At 23.5% G+C, this 23,190-nt stretch overlaps 4 protein-coding genes across 4 annotated transcripts; 1 reads left to right on the forward strand and 3 right to left on the reverse strand. All coding sequences in view use genetic code 6, as the record gives it.

Moving 5' to 3' along the window:
• Positions 1–69: 69 nt before the first annotated feature.
• TTHERM_00525170 (hypothetical protein) lies at positions 70–4,771 on the reverse strand (the record flags this gene model as incomplete). The annotated part of the gene is made up of 4 exons (XM_001028027.2): positions 4,309–4,771; positions 3,112–4,228; positions 140–3,055; positions 70–86 (listed from the first exon to the last, which is right to left on the reverse strand). The coding sequence occupies exons 1-4, from the start codon at positions 4,729–4,731 to the stop codon at positions 70–72; spliced, it is 4,473 nt and encodes a 1,490-aa protein (XP_001028027.2). The 5' UTR covers positions 4,732–4,771.
• A 642-nt stretch (positions 4,772–5,413) lies between these two features.
• On the reverse strand, positions 5,414–6,475 carry TTHERM_000525180 (MFS transporter; the record flags this gene model as incomplete). Its single annotated transcript, XM_012801076.1, has 6 exons — positions 5,414–5,607; positions 5,710–5,845; positions 5,963–6,099; positions 6,235–6,258; positions 6,346–6,389; positions 6,447–6,475. The coding sequence occupies 6 exons, from the start codon at positions 6,473–6,475 to the stop codon at positions 5,414–5,416; spliced, it is 564 nt and encodes a 187-aa protein (XP_012656530.1).
• A 170-nt stretch (positions 6,476–6,645) lies between these two features.
• Positions 6,646–11,082, forward strand: TTHERM_00526180 (ABC transporter family protein; the record flags this gene model as incomplete). The annotated part of the gene is made up of 7 exons (XM_001028029.3): positions 6,646–7,476; positions 7,533–7,944; positions 7,993–8,226; positions 8,282–9,036; positions 9,103–9,626; positions 9,688–10,668; positions 10,728–11,082. 7 exons carry the CDS (start codon positions 6,646–6,648, stop codon positions 11,080–11,082), a joined length of 4,092 nt encoding a protein of 1,363 aa, XP_001028029.3.
• Positions 11,083–11,229: 147 nt separating this feature from the next.
• On the reverse strand, positions 11,230–22,726 carry TTHERM_00526190 (transmembrane protein, putative; the record flags this gene model as incomplete). The annotated part of the gene is made up of 10 exons (XM_001028030.2): positions 11,230–13,141; positions 13,196–13,271; positions 13,337–13,467; positions 13,520–14,671; positions 15,067–15,466; positions 15,518–15,895; positions 15,954–20,956; positions 21,023–21,104; positions 21,164–22,313; positions 22,433–22,726. 10 exons carry the CDS (start codon positions 22,724–22,726, stop codon positions 11,230–11,232), a joined length of 10,578 nt encoding a protein of 3,525 aa, XP_001028030.2.
• Between the last annotated feature and the right edge of the window lie 464 nt (positions 22,727–23,190).

Consider the following 23,190-nt stretch of genomic DNA (forward strand, 5'->3'; position numbering starts at 1 on the left):
TTACTATCATAAACTATTACTAGTTTGAATTAATAATCGTAAATTATTTATTAAATAAATGTGTTTTAATCAGTTAGCACAGAAGTCTATGATAATTATACAGCATATTAGCTATCAAGATAAATTACGTATAAATTACCAATATTATCTGCTATAAAAAATTACTGCTCATAAGTTTAGTTATCTTGACAAATATTCAGAATATTACTCTACAACTTTAATTCCTTCACTTAAATAATATCACCATTTTACTCTGAATATACTTTTAATGTTTGAGGATACGAAACTCCAATTAAATATTCATTCAAAACTACTATGTTATTATCTTATTTTTATTATAATATCTTGTATCCTTAATTATTAAAGTTTAAATATTTCTAATATGTGTTCTTATTACTGTCTGTTTAAGTAACTTTTAATATAGCTCCAAAGGAATAAAAATAGTTATATTCTTTAAATGTAAAACCTCCTAAAATTTCTGATCCTAGTGAAAATTCAATTTAGAAAATATCTTTTTCAAAATCTTACTTTAATATGAGACCATTTTAGCTTCCAATTAAATAATAAAAATTTTAATCAGTTAAAGAATTAGTTGTCTATTTCATTTTATGATAGTATTTAATAATATTAAAATTAGGTGCAATTGAATCTGTTATTGTTTGGGAGCTTTAAGTCATCATTTCAGAAATATCGAAGAACATAACTGAGTCTTTATTCAGGATATGTAAATTATTTAAATATTTATTATAGATAAGATCAATAGCGTATGAATTGATTATAATCGAATTTACTAATTTACCAGTTTCATAATCTTTGATATTTATTTATTGATAAGAATTACCCATAGTTTCAATGAATTAGCTATAAATAGCAATATTTTAAACATCTGTGAGAGTTATTTATTAAGTATATGTTAAAATTTAAACGATCTAATAATTTGGACCAATATCAATTCTCTCCTGCTGCGTTAATTATTATTATCTACTTATTTAATCAATAGATCCTATTGGTAAATTCTATTAATTTAGTGAATTATTATTTTCTTATGAGCCAGAATTACCATATGCTGCTGATTGATCATTTGTTTGTTATTGTTATTGTTGGCTATTTTTTATTTTTTCTATTTTAAAGTACTGACAACTTGTATTACCGCATAGAATAAATCTAGAGTGCATTTCTTCATCAACAAAAAAAATGTTTTAGTAGAAAAGATTGTTTTTAGAAATTAAATTAATTGCTTGATTTTATTTAATTACACTTCTAATTTCTAAAGTCCTTTGAAATGAAGGAAAAATAATTAAAGATTTTAGAGGAATTGAAATATTCGCCTTTAATATTTAATATTACGAGTTTAAATAATTTAAGATTCTATATATTTATGGTGAAGTAGGATCTAATTTTTAAGCTATAGTTATAATCTCTCTTGTTGTGACAATAATTAGAACTGAAGAACTTTCCTAGTCATTTAACTAATAAATATTTCTCTCATCATCAGCATACTCATAAATAAATAAATTAACAATATTTAGTTTGATTTATTACATAATATCAGGTTAAACATAATAATATTACAGTTTAGATTAATCTAGCTATCCTTTTAATACATTTTAGATATCTTGATATAAGATATAATAGATGTAGTTAGATTATTTGCTAGCCGAAGTCCCATAAAAATATATTCTCTGTGTTAGCCTATCATAAATCACATTAATCACGAATGGTAAATTATCTATTTCAGCTACATTTTAAAGGATAGTTTATTATGTTTGGCTATCAATACTTATTTTAAGAATGTAAACCTAAGTCTAAAATGAAGTATCAGTAGAGGTGTATGTTATTAGAAGAAAGAAATTATTGAACTTCATAACTTTCTGTAATTTTCCATCAAAAGTAAATCCACTGTTAATTTAGATCTAAAAATTTTCTACATAAGCTATCTATTAGGCACCATCGCTTGAAGATCCAACTATCCAACAATTTTAGTAGTCTTTTGATACTGTTTACAATTCTTCATCAAAGATAAAGGCATTAAACTGATCAATAGAGAATTGATCTATAGCAAAATCAGGAGTATAACTTAGTGTTAATATATTTCTGTTTTACTTGTAAGAAATATTTATTTCCTAATTATCTTAGGTGAGTGCTAAAATATGAGAGTTGTCTAACTCAACAATTTTAATAAAATTTGAAGGAATGTTATAATTAATGATTTTACTATAAGACTAAGTATCAAATATTATATTTAGCTTATTAGACCTTTAAGAATAAAACAAAATATTATTTAAAAAGCTTGAAAACAATTCTGTAATCGAATCATCATCTTTTTATGGACTAAGAGCTCCAAACAAAGAAACTGCATAAGGATCGTTTGAAGAAGTAAACATCCCATCACTTTAAACAATTAAGCTTGCTTTAAGGCAAACATTACTATATTTAAGACATGAAAATTAAGACGTCTTTTTATAATTATTATCAAGAGGATGAATTATTGGAAAGTTATCAAAATCTTTATTTTTTATTATTTATGAATAGAATTGTGTATAGGAATTTTGGGTTGAAAATATTTAGCTTCTTGGAGATTAAGTAAAAAAAATAAGACCAGTAGATTGCTGAATTATAGTAAATGACTAAATCTAAAACTCGTATTAGCTTTACTTTATTAAATTCCCAGATGTTGAGTTCAAGCTGAACACTGAAAGAGATTTTTAATCTCTAAATAAAACAAAAGAGAGATTATAATTCATATCATACTCAATTTGTAGTGCTTAATAAACACTATTAAAGTTAATACTTTAAGCAAATTAGCAAGAATACTAGTTGTTGGAACCTGTTTAGCTTGATGTCCACTAACAATAATATATTATGATGGAAGAATTTATGCCTGCAAATAAAATATCTCTTTTCACATTTATCTAATTAACTACAACATTCTACTATTCAGATATTCCTACTCTTAACAGGCTTTAGGATTTAATTTCTGGAAGCATGCCATCTAATTATTAATAGTTTTAAGTACTCAAGTCTATAATTGCTACTTAAGAATCACAGCTAGAATCTGTTTATTATATAATAAATTAAAATGAAAAATCTATTATTTATTAAAACTAATACCTGTTTATTTTTGAAATGAATTTGTTACAATAATAGATGGTCTTGTAGATAAAGTAATCATCTCTTATATACTGCACATAAATTTGTATTTAGTAATTATTTATCCTGTGAAATAATTAAACGACAAAACTGTATTCTAAGATAGTATAACAGCAGATATAATATTGAATTGATTTATTTAAATATTAACTAGCTCTTAATTTTTTTTCACATATAAGAATGATTTTGTAATTAAATTAAATAGAGAAAGACTATTTTGATAATATTTAAGTAATAACTAGTTTTTGCTATCTAAATTTAAATATGGTCCGTATTAAAATTAATACTATTATGTCAGAGTTGGTATTGTAACTCCATAAACATCTTTATCAACCTCTGTAGTGTTATAGCATTGGTAAATCTGACGAATTGAATCAGTAATATCAAAAATAATTAATCCAACAGAAGGATCATCAAAATAAAGAGCATAATTTAGAGCATTAATAGAGGTAAAATGTATTTTGTTCTTTTTGGAATAGATAAAATTATTATTTTTTCTCAAAATATTATTTGAAAACAGAAAAACTTCATAGTCTTCATTAATAAATACTAATTGTTATTAATAAATATCTATTTATTTAATATTATCTTTGTTTTGGTTATTAAATACTTCGAAACTAAGTATTTAGGTTGGGGATTTGCTATCGAAATAAAAAACTTAAGTTTTTCCTATAAAATATACTGAATTTAAATTATCATCTAAATAACTCAATTTTATTTGCTGTATAATTTAATTTTGATCTAAACTTGAATTCAATTAAATTATATTTTGAGATTACTCTATATTAAAAAAATAGATGTTGCCTAAGCTGCTCAAAACAAAAAGCAATTTGCTATTAACTTATTTGGCGTCCTTTATGTTATCTCCTTTTGAAAAAATGATTTTTGTTAGTAGACTGTAACTTTGTGATTTTAAATCAATCAAATAAATTTCCCCTGTACTAACTATAAAAGCTGGTTTAAATTGTTACCTCAGAGAATCAAAAATCAAAATTTTATTGTTCGAACCTAATATATTTGATAAATCTAGTATTATTTATTCTACTTATTATTGTTTCCAAGTGCTGAGCAAAGTAAGCTAAATAGTTATTATTATTAAAATTAAAATATAATATTGATAAATAAAATATATTATTATAGGTATGCATTTTAAATTACCTAATAATTAAGAACATTTAGATGAACCAAGTAACCAATTGATTCTAAATATATTAATGGAAGTTAATTTTGGTTTGGTATTTAAGTGCTGTTTTTGAAGGAAAAGTCCCATAAATTAAAAAAAGAAACAATCCCATCAGAAGAGTAAACCATAAAGGAATTGTCACTATCAGTAATTTTAGCGTATTTTATGTTTTTAACATTAATATCTTGTTATTTGAGAGGATAATTTTAATTATAATCCCAGGCAATTATTATTCCTTGCTATTCGTAGGTAATATAGTAGTTATATTTCTGGCTTATCTGATATCCAATAATAGGATTCTAATGGCAATACATATTATGCTCATTTAGTAAAGAGCATTACTGTGCATTCAAGAAGCGAAGCAAGAGCGCTAAAATAAAAAATATTTAAATGATCATATATAGAGCTTAATCTTAAAAATGTGTTTCTTAATTATAGATATATTTAATTAAATATTCAAAGAATTGTTTTTAATACAATAAACATTAAGAATTGTTAATTTATATGGTATTCTAATTTCAATAGGTTGAACTTAAATTTATATTTTAAAAAAAACCTTATATTTATTTACATGTCATCTCAATTCAATAATTCTGACAAAATATATTTAATACCTAATACTAACTAAAATTTTATCTTACATTTGTTTAAATTAAAGGTAGGCTTTTATATTTGCTTGAATAAAAAAATTTTTAAATATCTCAAAGTGTTATTTCTTTAACAAAAAATTTTAAGTTACTTTATATTTAACTCTAAGTATTATTTAGCAAGAGTATGGACATAATAAATTAAAAATAATATTCAGATTCATTTCTAAGCTTCCAAGATTAAAAGTTGAATTTATTAATTTTAATGTGCTTAAATTTTCTTAATATCAATAATAAAAATAAATAATATATTAAAATATTTATTTTTTTAAATGTTGAGTAAATTTTAATGAATCAATTTATTTTATTTTTTTTAAAATATAATTGATATTTTAAATAAAAAGATTTATCAAACAAATTAAAAAATTGAATATCTAAAATACAAATAATATTTTGAAAAAAAAATTATTAAAATAAAACCAAACTAATTTCTTCATATTAAGAATTAAAATTTATAAAATAAATAAAAAACATTAGCATTTAAATATTAATAAATAAATATATCTTTTGTTGTCGGCCATACTAAGGTGAAAACACCGGATCCCATTCGAACTCCGAAGTTAAGCGCCTTAAGGCTGGGTTAGTACTAAGGTGGGGGACCGCTTGGGAAGTCCCAGTGTCGACAACCTTTTTTTAAAAAAATTAGTTAAATCTATTATATGTTATTTTTTGAATAATAAACTAGATTAAAATAATAAAATTTAATTATTATAGTAAATATAAAAACACAATCAACGTAATAATTTTGTTGTCGGCCATACTAAGGTGAAAACACCGGATCCCATTCGAACTCCGAAGTTAAGCGCCTTAAGGCTGGGTTAGTACTAAGGTGGGGGACCGCTTGGGAAGTCCCAGTGTCGACAACCTTTTTTTAAAAAAATTAAGTTAAATCTATTAGAGATTATTTATTTTTAAATAATTAACTATTAATAGATTAAAACTTTTTAATTTATTTTAATTATTATAGTAAATATAAATACACAATCAACTTAATTAATTTTGTTGTCGGCCATACTAAGGTGAAAACACCGGATCCCATTCGAACTCCGAAGTTAAGCGCCTTAAGGCTGGGTTAGTACTAAGGTGGGGGACCGCTTGGGAAGTCCCAGTGTCGACAACCTTTTTTTTAATTTAAATAAAGTTACTTTTTAACAATTTTAATACAAATTAAAAGATATTTAGAAATAAGTTTTTAAATTTAAAATATCTTTAATTAAAAATTTGCTTTAATATGGATTATTAAAATGAATGTACTGTAAGAGTTACGAATAATCAGAGCTTAATTTTTTTGATTAATTAAAATTTAGATTTTATTAAAAATTATCTATACGAATAATTTTGTAAAGAAGTTATTGGTGTTTTTACTTTCAGCATCATCAAAACATTATTTTTGTTAATGGCTTTCAACTCTATTATTAAAAATGTATACTTATTTCTTCTAATTAATTAAATGTCTAGCTAATTACGAGTCTAAACATTTGCTGATTAAAAACATATTTAATTAGGAACTTATCATTAAAGAAGTATCCGAATGGTAATAAATAAATAAATTCTTTCAGATATAAATTATCAGGTTTTATAAGAATAATACTAATATAAGATTGTACTTTTTGAATACATATAATAAGTATAATAAAATCATCAAATAATTAATTGAAAAAAGTAATGTCTAATTTAGATAAAAACTACGATCTATTATTTTAAAAAATATCTTAGTTTATCTCTTTTTCTAAGAAAAAACTAAAAAGTTCATAAATTTAAAATGAAGACATAGCACCTTTCATTACTCAGTCTACATGCAGTGATATATAAATAAAGAAATTAGAGAGATATATTAACTAAAATAAGTAATACTTTAAGGCCAATAACTTTAGCCTTTTTAGAATTTATTTACACTTGCTAGGTTAATCACATTTATTGGGCTTCATAGTTAGGTTAGTAGGAGATGGAATGACAGCTTTAGGAATCTTAATTCTAGATTTAATTACAGAAGAACTAAAAAGTTACAACAGTGAAAGTTAATAACAACTAAAATACATTGTCCTGTTAATGATTGGATTAGTTTTTAATTTTACTATCAGAAACTAATTTACCTGCTGGTCAGATTGGCTATCTTCTAAACAGCAGGCACAAATGAAAAGCACTTTATAATATCTGATTTATAAAAAATCTCTTTTGGTTAAAGATTTCTCATAAATTTAAACATCCGAATAAAATCTTTCAGTAAATGATTAAAAACCCTAATCAGAAGAATAAAATTAAGAAAATATAAATTCTTCTCCTATGGAATTACCTAACATCAACAACTTGCTAACATCTGATACAGAAGATCAAGCCTTTATGTTTGAAAGATTTAGTAGGTTTGGTGTGAATTTATCAATGCTGATAGCAGCTACCTGCTTAATTTATTACAAAATCGGATCCTCTATTTTAGGTGGATCAGGTCTGTTTATTTTTATTGTTTGCTTTAATTTCATAGTAAACTACTTCGTGAAAGTAAATATTTTTTTATAATTTAATTTAATGCTTTAATTATATTTTTATTTTAATAGATTTGCTTCGAAAAAATGTACACTGCAAAAGATCAAAGAGTTTCATTAAGTAAAGATGTTATTGAAGGAATAAAAAGTATTAAATATTTAGGATGGGAGGAAATATTCTTAGAAAAGATTAATGAAATAAGAAAAAGAGAATTTAAATATTTTTAGATTGCTAAGATCTGTGAATAGTCATTGAGTGTAATGTTCTCCTCTGTGACATGTTTTCTTTCTTACACTTTTATCTCTACTTTTGTAAACAATGGAAATAAATTGTAAGATTCAAATGTTTTTACAATTATTGCTACGTTCAGCTATTTTACTTTCACTCTTACAGCAGTTCCTGAATCTATTTAGTCAATATTGAAATGCTTTATTTCTTACAGAAGAATCTAAAGCTATTTGAATATGAAAGAAATAGATTAAAGTAATTTAATTAAATCAAAAACTGATAATTAATTTATTTTTATATTAGATTGTTTAATTTAAAATGAAGCAAGCAATTCATAGTTATTAAATTAAACAGCTATTTTAATAAAAAGTATGAAATTTATTTGGCCAAGTAATTAAATTTAAAGATAAGAAAAAAATTATAATTCAAATCAAAGAAAACAACAAAATCTTCAAAAAAATGACGATTAATTTTAATTATGTGTAGAAAATTTCCAAATAGAAAAAGGCTCACTTAATTTTGTTATTGGAAAAATAGGTATTTTTTACTTGTTTCTAATTTTATAATTTAAATATTATTATTATTTTTTTAGGTTCTGGTAAGACCGCTCTTCTTCTGTCAATTTTGAGGGAAATGGAACAAAAATTAGAATTAGCTCAATAATAAGATCAAAATAAATCAAATGAATAATTTTTTATTAATGGGTCTTTGGCATATGTAGCATAAAATCATTGGTTATAATCTAAGACTATTAAAGAAAATATTTTGTTTGGATAAGATTATAATAAATTATTGTATAACAAATGTATAGAATTATGTGAATTACAATAGGATTTAGAATAATTTTCAAAAGGTGATTTAAAAATTCTATCTTCAGAAGGAAGCAATTTAAGTGGTGGATAGAAATAAAGAATGGCATTATGTAGAAGTTTATATGCAAATAAAGATATTTATTTACTTGATGATATTTTTAGTAGTTTAGATGCTCATGTTGCTGAAAGAATCTTTTAAAATGTTGTTATTAAGTATTTAATTAAAGAAAAGTAAAAAACCGTAATTTTAGCTACCAGTCATTATTCATTCTTGCTAACAGAATAACAATCAAACATAATTTATATTGAAAATGGAGTTATTGTAAATGATAAAAATATATTAAAGAAATATATTGAAGATTCATTACAAAAAGAAAATGAAGAAGATTAAAAAAATCCTTTAAAAGTAAATTAAAAATTTTATTCAAATTAGGATTATCAATAGTTACTAGAAAATAATCAGAAAGACATAAAGATTTAGAAGCAAAAAGAATAAGAAATTTCAAGTTAGGTTGAACTATTAAAAAAGGACGAAGTAAATAAACAAAAATTCGTTTTTTTTATCAAAATAATTTTATTTTAATTTATTTTTTTATTTAAGACAAAGTCTTTAATTACTGAAAGTGATAATAATGAAGAAGATTAATAAATTGAATACAGAGAATAAGGGAAAATAAAGATTAACACATACTTAGATTTCTTTTCAAGTATGACTCTATTTTTAGTTGGAATATAGGCTTTACTTTTCTTCATGATTTAAGGAGCTTGTACATTAATAGATTATTGGCTAAAAAACTAGATTAATTAAAATGAAGATTAAGGAACTATTTTGCTATTAATTAATCAGCAATTCAAAAAATTTGAATCTGGTTTCTTGTTTTTAACTAGCTTGCAACTTTTAATTGCACTTTTATCTTATACTACATTTATAATAACATCATCTTTAAGCAGTAATAGGATCTACAATAAATTGATGAATTGCATAATAAATAGTAAAATGCCGTTTTTCGATAGAAATCCTATCGGAAGAATATTAAATAGACTCTCAGACGATATCAATTCAATAGATGAATCATTGTAAAATTAATATAAATACTGTTTAGAATAAGTTGCTTATGTAGTTGGGTATTTATTTATTTTATCTTTGCTAATTTAAATATTTTAAAAATACTTTTTATTAATTTAGTTATATAACTGGAATTTGTATACAGTATCCATGGATGATATTTTTTTTCATCTTTGTATTTCTACTAGCTGCTGCATTTTCAAATACCTATAGACCTATCAGCAGAGAGGTCACCAGACTTGATACTATCAATCAAGGAGCTTTACTAAATCATATTAATGAATCATGCAAAGGATTTTCAACAGTTAGAGCTTTTAATAAATAGGCTTATATGATTGATTAGTATCTTGAAAAGCTCAGAAATAATATCAATTCCTTTGTTATTAGCTTATCTCTACATTGTTGGGTTTATTCTAGGTCACTTTTACTTGCTAACGGTATTCAATTTATAATAGCTTTAACTGGAATAATTCTGATTATCATGGATCCATCGATCAATAAAGATATTATAGTTCTTACTTTATAATATTCAATACTATTTAGCAGTAGTGTAGCCGAAACTGCAGTTGCTTTTAACTAATTTGAAATAGAAATGATTAGCTTTGAAAGAGTGAAATAATTTTTTTCAAATGATTTAGAGAAAATTAATTAATAACCAAAATCAAAGCATAAAGACATATAAAGTAACAGTTAGTTATAGGTTTAATTTGAAAATATTTCATTGAGCTATGAAGTAGAGTCATCTACTGAAGAAAGCTTAAATGAACAAAATATTTAATACGCCTTGAAAAACTTTTCCTTGCAGATTAAGAAAGGAGAAAAAGTAGCTTTCTGTGGAAGGACTGGGTCAGGAAAAACTTCTATATTTAATTGCTTGTTCAGACTTTATTCCATATCAAAAGGCGATATATTTATAGAAGGATAAAATATTTAGAATTTAAGTCTTAAGCAATTAAGAGATAAAATTTCAATAATTCCTTAATTTGGTTTCCTTTTTAATGCCTCTCTGAGAGACAACTTAGATCCTCTGTAAATTCATTCCACAGAAGAAATAAGTAAAATTGCTAAATCATATGAACTGTCTTTAGATGTACAAAATAAGTATTTAAAAAAAATAATATTATCATATAATATTTAAGCATTTATTTTAATTAAATAAGGTCACCTTTAGATTTAAATTTTGAAATTGAATAAAGTGGAAAAAATCTTTCTAATGGCTAAAAGCAAGTCCTCAACTTTTTGAGGGTTGCTATCAACAACAGAGAACTGATTTGCCTAGATGAAGCAACTTCGAATATGGACCCTTAAACAAATTCTTTAATTTCTGATAAAATATTTGAATTAAGTTAGGGAAAAACTTTGCTTGTTATTACTCATAGGCTTGAAAACATTGAGAAATATGACAGAATAATTGTAATGGATAATGGTTAAATAGTTGAGAGTGGAAATTACTAATAACTATTATCCATTGAAGGAGGTTTTTTTAACAAACTTAAATAAAATAAAGAATTTTGAAAAATAAAATATAATCTAAATTATTTTGATTAATTGAAACTTTTAGAGTTGATGACACCTCTTTAATAAATTTTTTATAAGTTTGTAACAATATTTAAGAAGAGATAACATTAAAATGATTTAAAAATACATAAGAATATATGTAATTCATTTATTTATTTGTTAATCAAATGATTGACTTTAATTTTCATTAATATCTGATTATTTTGAGGAACTTAAATTGTTAAACAAATCTTAGATTTTAATTTAATTCCTATAATCAATAATATTTTTACTTAAATTTTCTAAATCTATGAAAACGTCTAGGTCTTGTAGTGAATCTTTTTATTTTGTTTATTCTTTTGCTTAGAATTCTTATTTTTCTAACTATTGATTATTATGTTGATACTATTTAATTTTAATCTTGTTTTTTAACATATCATTAACTTCATCTGACAAAAAGATAAAATCAAGTGTTTAATCATCGCTTTTTTCTGATTTTGAGCTTTGATCTAAATATCTTATTTTTTAATTATTATCCTCAGAATCTGACTTTTCTAATTCTTTTTATTTATTAAAATTTTATTTTTTTTGATTATCTTGCTCGTTTAAATCTAATACTTCTGAGGTTTCATTATTTTATTTTACTCTATTTTATTTACCCTTTTACGTAATATAATTATCATCATTCAAACTTATCTTTTGTAATTCAATTAAATTTGCAATATTAATTTAGTTAAAGTCAAGTTAATCATCATCTTCTTCAGATACTATTAATTACAAAGGTATTACTGGTACATTAGAAGTGTTTCTTTTAATTATGTTTTAATTTTTTATAAAGTTTTTAATAATTTAGTTTTCATTATTTTCAGTATTTTTAAATTCATCAAATTAATTATTATCTTAGTTACTTTAAATTTGATCTATTTAATTATCTTAATCGGTATTTGCTTCCTATTTTTCTTTATTATCTTCTATACTCAAAATTATTTTTTCCTATTCTCTATTTATTTATGTAGGAAAAACATCTTATTTATTTAGCTTATTCGTAGCAACTTAGTCTAAATTATTATTAGCTTACTGATAAGAATCTTTTTAAATAAATTTATCTTAGTTGACAATTGTTTGTTGTTTTGCTATTACATTTAGCTCTTATATATTAGAGTTCATTTAATTTTATGCTAGATTTATGTATGATGGGAAAACATCTTTTTCATTTAGCATAGGTAGAGCAAATTCATTATTTTGATTATTAAAATACTCATCTTTGTATATTTATTATTATGCATTAGAGCGGTCAGAATTTATTTTCATTTCAGAAGGAATTATCTAAGATGCTAAGGAATTATGAGAAATATTTTCTAAATTGTTTTCTACTTACTGTTTAGAATATTTTTAGATTTACTTATATTAATCAATATTTGATTATTAATTTGATATAATGTTAGAATTTAATTTTTATTAATATATTTTATTTATATAAGAGGGAAAAACATCTGATTCCCTCAACACAGGTAGAGCAAACTCATCATTTTAATCATTAAAATACTCAACTTTGTATATTTATTATTATGTATTAGAGCGGTCAGAATTTATTTTCATTTCAGAAGGAATTATCTAAGATGCTGAATAATGAGAAATATTTTCTAAATTGTTTTCTACTTACTGATTAGAATATTTTTAGATTTACTTATATTAATCGATATTTGATTATTAATTAGATATGATGTTAGAATTTAATTTTTATTAATATACTTTATTTATGTAAGAGGGAAAAACATCTGATTCCCTCAACACAGGTAAAGCAAACTCATCATTTTAATCATTAAAATATTCAGTTTTGTAAATTTATTTTTCAGTATTACATACTTCTGAGTTTATTTTCATTTCTGATGGAATTTTCTAAGAAGCTAAAGAATAATGAGAGATATAGTCTAAGTTATCAGGTTATTGGTTAGAATCTTTTTAGAGAGACACTAAAGCATTGTTTTAATTTTAAATAAAACTTAACTGATTGATTAAATTGTTTGATTCTTAATTAGGTTCGTTTTTAATTGTGTAAAGAGATATTTTTTAATTCCTAATTTATGAAAAAAATGTTTATTTTAAAAAATTAATAAAAAATTAATTTTACACAGAATTTGATTATAAATCTTAATTTTCTGATTTTATTTTCAAGCTTGAATTCTTAAGCAATTCATTTGAAGCTCCTAAAAATAATTAAATAATTAATTAACTTATTTAATAAAATGATTTGTATAAAAATGATTTAAACCTTTATTCTTAGAAAGTTAGCTGATTTATTAGCAAATACTCTTTACGTCTCTAGATTTCTTTTCAGCAAAATCTTCCCATAATATTTAACTATTTTATCTTCTACTGACAAGCCATAAATGGGTATTTAATCTATTAAACATAAGTAAAAAATTAATTATTTTAATGGTGATCTAAAAGTTACCTTAGCAACTACCAATTAGCGAGTTTTTTCCATGGGTTTTCACTGAGTTATCTGAAGTGCTTTGAAAGATATGGGAACTTTTGTACTGTTTTGAGCTTAAGCTGAGTGATAAAGTAAGAATTATTAGTCTAAATACAATCTTTAGCAAGAAGAATAATCATATAAATAATAAATATGATTTATATTCCAAATAGTGTAAAGAGTATCCATTATTTATTAATTTGTTAATTACTAGAATTGTACAAAGTTGCTAATAAGGCAATTAATATTTATGCAAGTGAGCTTCTTTAGTCTATTAAGTTTATCTATTAGTTTAAATAAGGCCTGTGAGTGTATGACAAGTAGATATAGAGTAATATGATAAAAGAAATACAAAATCCTTATTCTATAGGGTAATTGTTAAAGTAAACCAAGGAAAGAGTTATAAAAACTCTTTCATACATTTTAATAAATTCCCAATAAAATTTATTTTAACGATACTCCTAATAAAGATATCCGTATCTTTGAATAGTCTAGAACCTGTCAAGCTTTTTATTCTTAGAAGCCACAAAAATTCTATAAAAAAATATTAGAGGAACTAAAAGAATCCATATTATAATTGCTGGGATAGTTAAAGATAAAGTGAATAATATGTGTGTTGAGGTCCAACATTCTTCTGTCAATTGACTAAGCATGTAACTTCCAGAGTTACCAAACTAACGACAAGAAATAGATTTGAATAAAATTTAAGCAATTCCAGTTTGCATAAAAATTAAGAGCATAAGAAGCATTGAGTAAATGAATTTCTTTTCGAATTTAAAGCATCTGAATAAAACCAAAACTAAATATCCAATCACCAATAAAATAAAAAGTGATATAGGTATAATTTAACTCCATAAAATACGATAATAAGCAACAGGAATAGAAAAAGGAAGGCTATCTAAATAACAATCAAGAGAAAATTAGCTTGTAGAAATAGGATCTCCAATAATATTAAACAAAGTGAATATTTATGTAGGAATAGATATTTTCATTTAAAGAATACTCATCGAAATTTACAAAAAATTCATAAAGATTTTACTATACAAACTAAATTTATCAGCCTGTCCACTAGAACCTACAGCTAAAATGTGGCATTTACGTAAATAAGTAGCATATAAATATTGTTAAGCCCTATAATGAATATTAAATTTAGTTTAATTTAATTCAAATAAATTAATTAAATTATTAAAAAAAGTAAACAAAGAAATATATGTCCTAAATCTTTTATTATTTTTAACTTATTTAAGAATTTGAATTAAAAAATTTGTTTTATCGAAATTTTATAATCTAAATTTAATGGAATTTAGTAAAATTAATTTTTTTATTTTATTTATTCTTTATTTTTAAGGATGTATTTATTCTAAAAAAAATTAAAATTTTAATTATTTGAAAACAATTCAAAATTTATAATTGAATTCTTAGTTTGATTTGAATAATTTTGCTTTTTTTAATTTTTTATTATTTTTAAACTTTTTATTTAAATATTTATTTACAATTTTTCTTTTTAATTTGATAAAAAAAATTACATTGAGCTAATTCTATTGATAGAAAATATGATATATGCTAACACTCCTATAAATGGAAGTATTATTGAAGAAATACCCTATTCTATCTCTGAGCATTTATAACATTAATTAACCTTATTTGAAACCTTTCCGTACCTCTAGTTCCAAACTTTTTTTTCAATATCACAAGTTTCACATAGAGGACCTGTGAATCCCTCAACACAGTAATTATTTTCTTCTAATCCATAACAATTTTAAGGAGAGTTTTCACAATAAAAAATTTCATCTGTTAATGAGTTTTTACGCCAATATCCAGATTTTAAAATAATTTAGTTTAACTTACAAAATGATGCTTGCTCAAATGGACATAGCTTACAGGTATTAACTTATTATAAATTTGGATCTAATAGTGAATAGGTGCCTATTTTAAATTAAAATTATTTAAATTTTTTATCTATTTAACGAAATTTACCTTCTTCGCACACTCTACAAGAAAATTATTAACAACTAGGGCAAACACTTTCAAGTATTTCTCCTACTATGCATTTTCTAAATTATATTTTAATTTTCAAAGGCGGAGATTATAAAAATTAATCCTAGCTATTATTAAACACCTTTAATGAGGGTATCTAAATATAGAGTTGTTACTCTTTCCCTGGGACACCTATAATTTGCAAGTTTGTGAATAAAAATTTATCATAATCGTACTTAGCAGTAATTTAATCTTTCAAAAAAATTTCATCTGAAAATGCTTTGGCATTTCCATTTTACAGCTAAATTATGATTTAATCGCTATTTGAAGTGATTCCATAGCCTTTTTGCTAAAGTTTTACAGGATTAAATTCCTCATCTTTTTATAAAAATATTATATAAATTAAATTTATTTATTTTTTATTTAAATTATATACCTAATAATTGCAAAGATAGATTAGTTATTATATCTCCGCTTCTAAAGTTATCATAAACTAAATCTGAGCCAATTATTTAATTGTCAGATTTTATAGCTAAAGGAAACGAACCAAAATTTTGTCCAAATATTGTAGCTTTATTATTTTAGACTGTATTGTTATATTAGTCAGAAGTTAATTTCCTTAAATCAGATTAAATAGAACTTATAAAAGCATCTGGATAAGGAGGTGTACGATCCAAACACCTGATAGCACCTCCAATACTTGAGTAGTTATCTTTGATGATGCTATCATATAAAGTATAATTGGTTCTTTTTGAATATATTGCACCTCCACCAACTTTTGCAGAATTACCTTAAAATAAGCTTCTTATGATTTAATTTTAAAATATTTATTAATAAAATTTAAACTATTCATCATTTTATATGTATAAGGCACCTCCATTTATCAAAGCTTCATTATTTTAAAATGTAGAATCTTCTATAATAAAATTCTAAGTATTTTGAATATTCAGACTTCCTCCATTTGTAGCTTTATTTTAAATGAAATTGCATTTACTAACAATAAAATTTTCTGAACCAAATACAGAAACAACACTAGTTTCACCATCATATTGATTTTATTTTAAATCTGAACCGAGTTAATTTTATTGAATTTAATTTAGTTAATAACTTTGCACTTAGTTGACTTAATTTTAGTTAAAGTTCATATTATTTAATTAGAAATATCTAGCATTAATATAAATTAGGCTATATGGTATGGTTTAAATGATATTCTAAGTTAAATTGCTTTAAATGATGCTAATATTTTAAGATTTTAGAGTTTTTTCTACATATATATTCTCAAATTTTTAATCCTGATAAGTTGGAGAATATTAAATTAATTGGACATCAATGTTATTTGTAAAATTTACTTAAGTCATTTAAATTAATTACAGTCCACACATTTTCACTAAGATTGATTAATGGATTTATTGTAGATCTTAAATAGCTCTGCTATTTACAAAATAAATTTAGTTCATATTAGTTTGATGAATCATCTCAAAATTAATTATATTTGAATCAATCAATTTCATATTTTCAAATTTTAAGTTTTATATTTCAACTATGGTTTTTTCGAATTCATCTCTCTGATTTTCTATATCTGCTCCAATAATATGAATCAAATTAGAGCCAATCAAGCTAATATCTTTTATATTTGTGTTTTGAATTTTTATAATTTAACTGTTATTTATTAAAATGAAACTCATATTTTTGATAGATGGTGCTAAATTGAATTGAGTGTTGTTGAATGAAATAGATTGGAATTCCTAGAAAACAAATTATGAAATTGAGTTTTATGTGTTAAATGTAACCGATTGGAACACTATATTAGCAATTTATTTTTACAAATAATCTGTATTTCTTAATTTATTGTTAAAAACTATTTGAGAATTACCTGAAACTATTTGTAAATTTTCCAGGTATAATTCAACAGGATTGAGGAAGTTCAAGAATTCATTTGTAATGTTTAAAATAGGCTAAGATGAGTTACCAATAAAATCTAGTGAATAATCTTAACTAAAGTCAGGGAGTTAAAAATTCAATTTACTAAATAGACCATCCTTAAAAATAATCCTGTACTTCGTAATATCACTCTAATTGTCCAATAATAATCTACCAGCTTTGAGAGAGTTAAAAGTGTATTAAATGTATCCATAGGAAGGATTTAAAATCTATACCATACATTCATTAATTTAATTAGTGGGTTACTGACTACCAGTTTATTATGATATATTTAAATTAGTTGAAATACTAAAAACTGTTCCTAAATTGCTAAAACCAATGATTTAAAATGTTTAAATGTCTCTCATCTAAGATTTCTACTAAATATTTACAAATTTCGGATTATCTATAGGGAAAATTTTTATTTTCACAAATTTATTGGCAACCTAATCAAAATAGAAAATAAACAAATTTGAAGTAGTTGTTAATATTCCTAAATAGTCTTTATTATTGGTAATCCTGAAATGAAAATTACTAATTGAAATAAACTCTTGGTCTCTTAATATTTGATAAGGATAAAGAGAGTCTTAGTCAAGCAAGTCTATTTAATAGCTTGTGATTATGGCTAAAGTTTTTATTTCTACAAACATTTTTAGAAACATAGTTTTAGTTTATCTAGTTGGGACATTAATGAGCTTGAACGGTGCTATTTTTGAGAAATCAGATTAGTACTAAAATACAAAGAGTCTTCCTAAATTTTAAGTTAAAATAAACACTAGCTACCTTGCTTCTTCATAGATACAAGATCTTAATGTTCCATTGACTGTATTAGTAATATTGCTAACAATATTGGTAATTGGGTTAGTAGTATTGTTAGTTATATTAAATTTTTCACTGATATTTAAGCCATAAATCTTTTACAAAGGTTATTATGTATTACCTTTTCTTGAAAAAAATTCAGCTTTTTATCCATCATAGAATACTACTAAAATTTAATGTTTACTATTTATTATTAAAGTAGATACAGGTAAATTGCTTAACACAGACTTATTTTTCATTGTAAAAGTTTAGTTTGTAATATTAATATCATAAATATTATTTTATGAATCAGCTGCTATCATCATCACTCCATCAGTTTAAACTAGATTGATTAAGCTACCTAAATTAATCATAAAAGAGAACTAAATTTGATAGTTACTGTCATAGTCAATTAACCTTATTTTATCTTTATCAAATACAATAAGTATATTTTTATCTTAATTAAAGTTGACTATCTCAAATTATTAAATTCCATTAAATGTTGATTTATTTTTAACTTATTTTGTAAGCATATCAATCAAAATAAGTTCATTATCTGTTTTAGCTGCTAATAAGTTATTTTTAAAAGGAATTATTTGTTTTAAGCCAGGAATGTAAATTGGCTCTTGGTAAATTTATTAATTAATGTCATACACTTTAACCACTTCATCTCTATTTGGAATATATAATATCAATTTGTCAAGTTAATTCTAATAACTGAAGTTATTTAGAAAAGGATTTTTATAATATTATTAATCCTAATAAATAAATGAAGTACTTGATTATAATAGAAATGATAGATCATATATAGTCATATTCATTTTACCCAAAGAATAAATTCTATTGTACATTTTATCTACAATTAGGCCTTAGCACGTATTATTCGTATTATTGGATTATATATTTTAAATTTATTTTATCAATAACCCTTATTTCGAATGGAGAAACAAATTTTTTTGATCGTTCGAGCATAATATTAATTACTAGCTCATTTCATCATATGATATTTAAAAGACACTAAGTTATGTATTTAACTCAATAAATTAAGTATCTTTAGATAAACTATAACTTATTGTTCCATTTATAATACTTTGAGTATATTCAAAGCGAATACATTTTGCAAGCCAGCAAATAAATGCTTCATTTTTTGTAAAAACCATAGAATGAGAGATGAAACTGTATTTTTTAGGATTTTTTAAATACATTATTTATTTGAAGCTTATTGAGTCGTGTACCAAAACTTCTCCTATTTAGCTTTCAATCCAGACAAATTAATGTTCTTTATCTAGATTTAGCTTAGAGAAATTATTTTAGAGACTGATTAGCACAGGTGTCTAAACTAAAAACTGACGTGATAAAGTGGATTCTTGCTAGTTGAGCTTACTTATTCTTAAAATCGACACTACTGTTTTATCAGTCTAATATAAAATCAATGATTACTAATAGAGTATATAAAATTTATTTTCAAGTGCTATTAAATTTATTGGCATACCATCAAAGTTAGGATCACTAGAAATGGTTGTTTAATCTTAGCTTTACTTGTCTGGTAAGTTTGCAGTGAATATAGAGCCTTTCGAAATATATATTATTTAAACTGAAACCATAATGAAAGAACTGATTATTTAGTTATTCGTAGGATTTATCATACCTATAAATGTGAATTGTCGATCCTATGAATAAATAGCAATCTAAGAGTTTACCATGTTTTATTAATAGAGTACTCCGAAGTAATTATTTGTAGAGAAGCACTAAACTACATTTGAATAAGTGCTATCTCCTAGTTTCTTTGCAATAATCAAATTTACTACATTTGATATAACTGCCGTTGTGTTAGTTATAATTAAGGCATATGTTCTGTTAGTATTAAAGCATATATCTAAGTAGTTTTATTATTGGTAATTAGCATTATTATACTAAACAAGTTAATTATAAGTGCTGTTGAGTCCAACTGAAAGAATATTATTTGTGAAGTCTGTATTTGAAATTGAATACACCTGATTTTTATCAACGATTAGATCATAAAATTATTTATCAGTAGTAAGCATCCCTTCGAAACTTCCAGGAGCAGTAAACTACTAATCAAAGTAAAATATTAGATTACCATCAGCGCTACAATAAAAATATTTTGTCAGAGGATCAAAGTATACACCAAATATATTCAATTTTGATATTCCTGATATTATGTCAAAATAACCATACTTTGTTCTACCATCAGAATAATTATTATTATTGAAGTAAGAAAAGAATACTCTATACTCATTATTATTGTAAGCCGTCATGTAATTCGTACTAGTCACTTTTAATGTGGAATATTGAAAGTATAATTCCTGAGTTTTACTTAACTTTCTTATGTAGAAATAATGCAATACATCTGTCCTTGCTGGATTAAACAAGGTCATTCTCTTTTATTCTTTTTGCAAGACTATGACTGCTTAAGTGTACATTGCAAAGAATTTTCTACTATCATATAAAGTAAGTGTAGCTAGATTTCCATCTACTTTAGGTAGAGTATAGCTGTATGTTTCTGCGAATGCAGTATCTTGGTTTCCAAAAACACAAATATACATTGGATCCTCATCAATAAACCCTGATTATAAATTTTTACTATATGATTTATTATTGAGTAAATCCATTTTGTTTGATATTTTCATAAAGCTAAATGAAAAGCTGCAGACAACAAGCAAATACTTATTTGAAGCAGAGATGTCCATTTTTAAAAATCTAATTATATAAAGAAAGAATATTCAATTAAAGATTTCAATTTATATAATTATGTTATTTATTTACGATCCTTTACAAATTGCAACTCCATTAGATGCCCCTATTTATAGCATATTATCATCTAAACTCCATGCAGAAATACTTATAACTATTAAGAAATATGTAATTTTATAAACACTTAAAAATCTAAATTTAAAGATAAATTACCTGAATAATTATCAGACTAATAGCCAAATAAGATAATAATTTTAGCATCGCTAGAAATTTAATAATTATAAATTTGAATATTAGGAAAAACTTAAGTGTTTATAACCACTCCAGTTTTTAGATGTCTCATGTAAAATTAGGAATTCTGCTTTATAACAAGTAAATATTAAGTAACTTCCGTGTACTAAATATAAGCTCCTATAATATAACTGTCTTCGCTAATTTCATAAATTAGGTCTTATAAATAGTAAACTTCAATGATATTGAAGGCATATTTCACTAAAAAGTTTTCTTTAACCAAAACCTTAGCATCTTGAGTGAGATAAGTAGATTCATATGACGAGTCGTCCGGTATCACATTGAAATTATTTTTATTCATATATTCATTTGTAGGGTTGAAAGAAAACATTTTTTTTATCTGAAGATTTTAATCGTATACAAGTAAATTAAGCTATGGTTAATTTGTGATGATAAACATCTTCTAAGATAGAAATAAAATTGATTTAACCAATAATAATTTTCTGTAGCTCAGTTATGGTGTATATTAAAATAGAATGTCTTATTTGATAATAGGAATTTGAGCTTAACTTTATGACTGAAAAATTTAAATTTTATTTTGAAAATCAATGTAAAGCAATCCTTAAAAATTAGTATTATATTATGCCATTTGAATGTATTATACTGAAGTGAATTCAGTAATCACGCTTTCTTTCCCCTCGTTTAAGTCTAATTGTACAATTTAATAACTGCAAATTAAATACAGAGAAGGAGATTAATTATTCTTAATATCTTAAGAAATATATAAAATCGAATTGATTTCGTATTTATTTTGGTTTTTAAAAATGATGTAAGGACTTGCTTATTAATTTCTATTAATAAATCTGAATATTTAAGAAACAGAATTTTAATTTTTAATTGATACGAAATACTCGCCTATTTTACCTATTTTGACAATATTCACATTGCTTAAGTTTTATAATTTAAAAGTGTTAATGCCAGAATGGAAACAATCAAAGTTATAAAAAGTCATATTTGTGCTTTGAACCAAAATCTCTCCAGTTTCTTTGAAGTAATTTAAGTAACTTAGATTTTCATTTACAAAGTCTGAGTAAGTTAAAATAGAACCACTTTCAAAGTTAATTATTATAAGCTAAATAATAAAAAGAAGTTAAAGTAAATTTGATAAAAGAATTAATTCTTTTTTAAGTCTAGAAGTTATTATTATGACATTTAATTTTCTTTAAATTTATAGAATTATTTTAAATTTACCTAATTTTTAAAAGTTAGTTATAGAATTTATTTTCTTTGTTCATCTATCCAATATGTTGACAACTATTAGTAAGCCTATGTTTACTATATTTGATTTGTAGTTATGATACTTAGAGTTTGAGGATCTAACCTAAGAAATGATCCATCACTTGAGACAACTAACAAGTAACTCTCAGCTTAAAATAGAATAATTCTCTCAAATTAGTAACTTATGCTGTATTATTGAGAGTTTAGTACTTTTTAGTTTTAAAAATCCCAAACCATAACTTGTTCATCTTTGTGAACTGTATACATTATTCCTAGATCTTGATCTAATGCAGAATCTACAATTAACTTTAAGTTTTAAGTTGAAGACTCTATCTAAGCAGCAGGGCATGACTATATATCATCGTAAGATCTTATACTGTCTTATCCTTAAGATAAATTAATGAGATATAATAAGAAAATTGATAAATTCAAGCAAAATTATAAATTTATGGCAAGCATTCAAGAGCAGAAGGATTTATTAAATATAGATTTTTTTACAAAAACTATTATTACAATTAGTTAAGATTTTATTAATTGTTTAGAACAAAGCAATTCCAAATATACTTATTAATTAAATCAAAATAAATTAAAAATCTTTTGACAATTTTGTAGTAGCTGAATAATAAAATAAGTATTTATTTTTGCCCAATGCTTTTTATAGGTAGGTTTTTGATATAAAAGACTTTTTTTACATATTTAAAAAAGGTAAAAATGAAAATTGTAATCTATTT

This window comes from Tetrahymena thermophila, assembly GCF_000189635.1.
Source record: "Tetrahymena thermophila SB210 genomic scaffold scf_8253811, whole genome shotgun sequence".
In the NCBI taxonomy this organism is placed as follows: Eukaryota; Ciliophora; class Oligohymenophorea; order Hymenostomatida; family Tetrahymenidae; genus Tetrahymena; species Tetrahymena thermophila.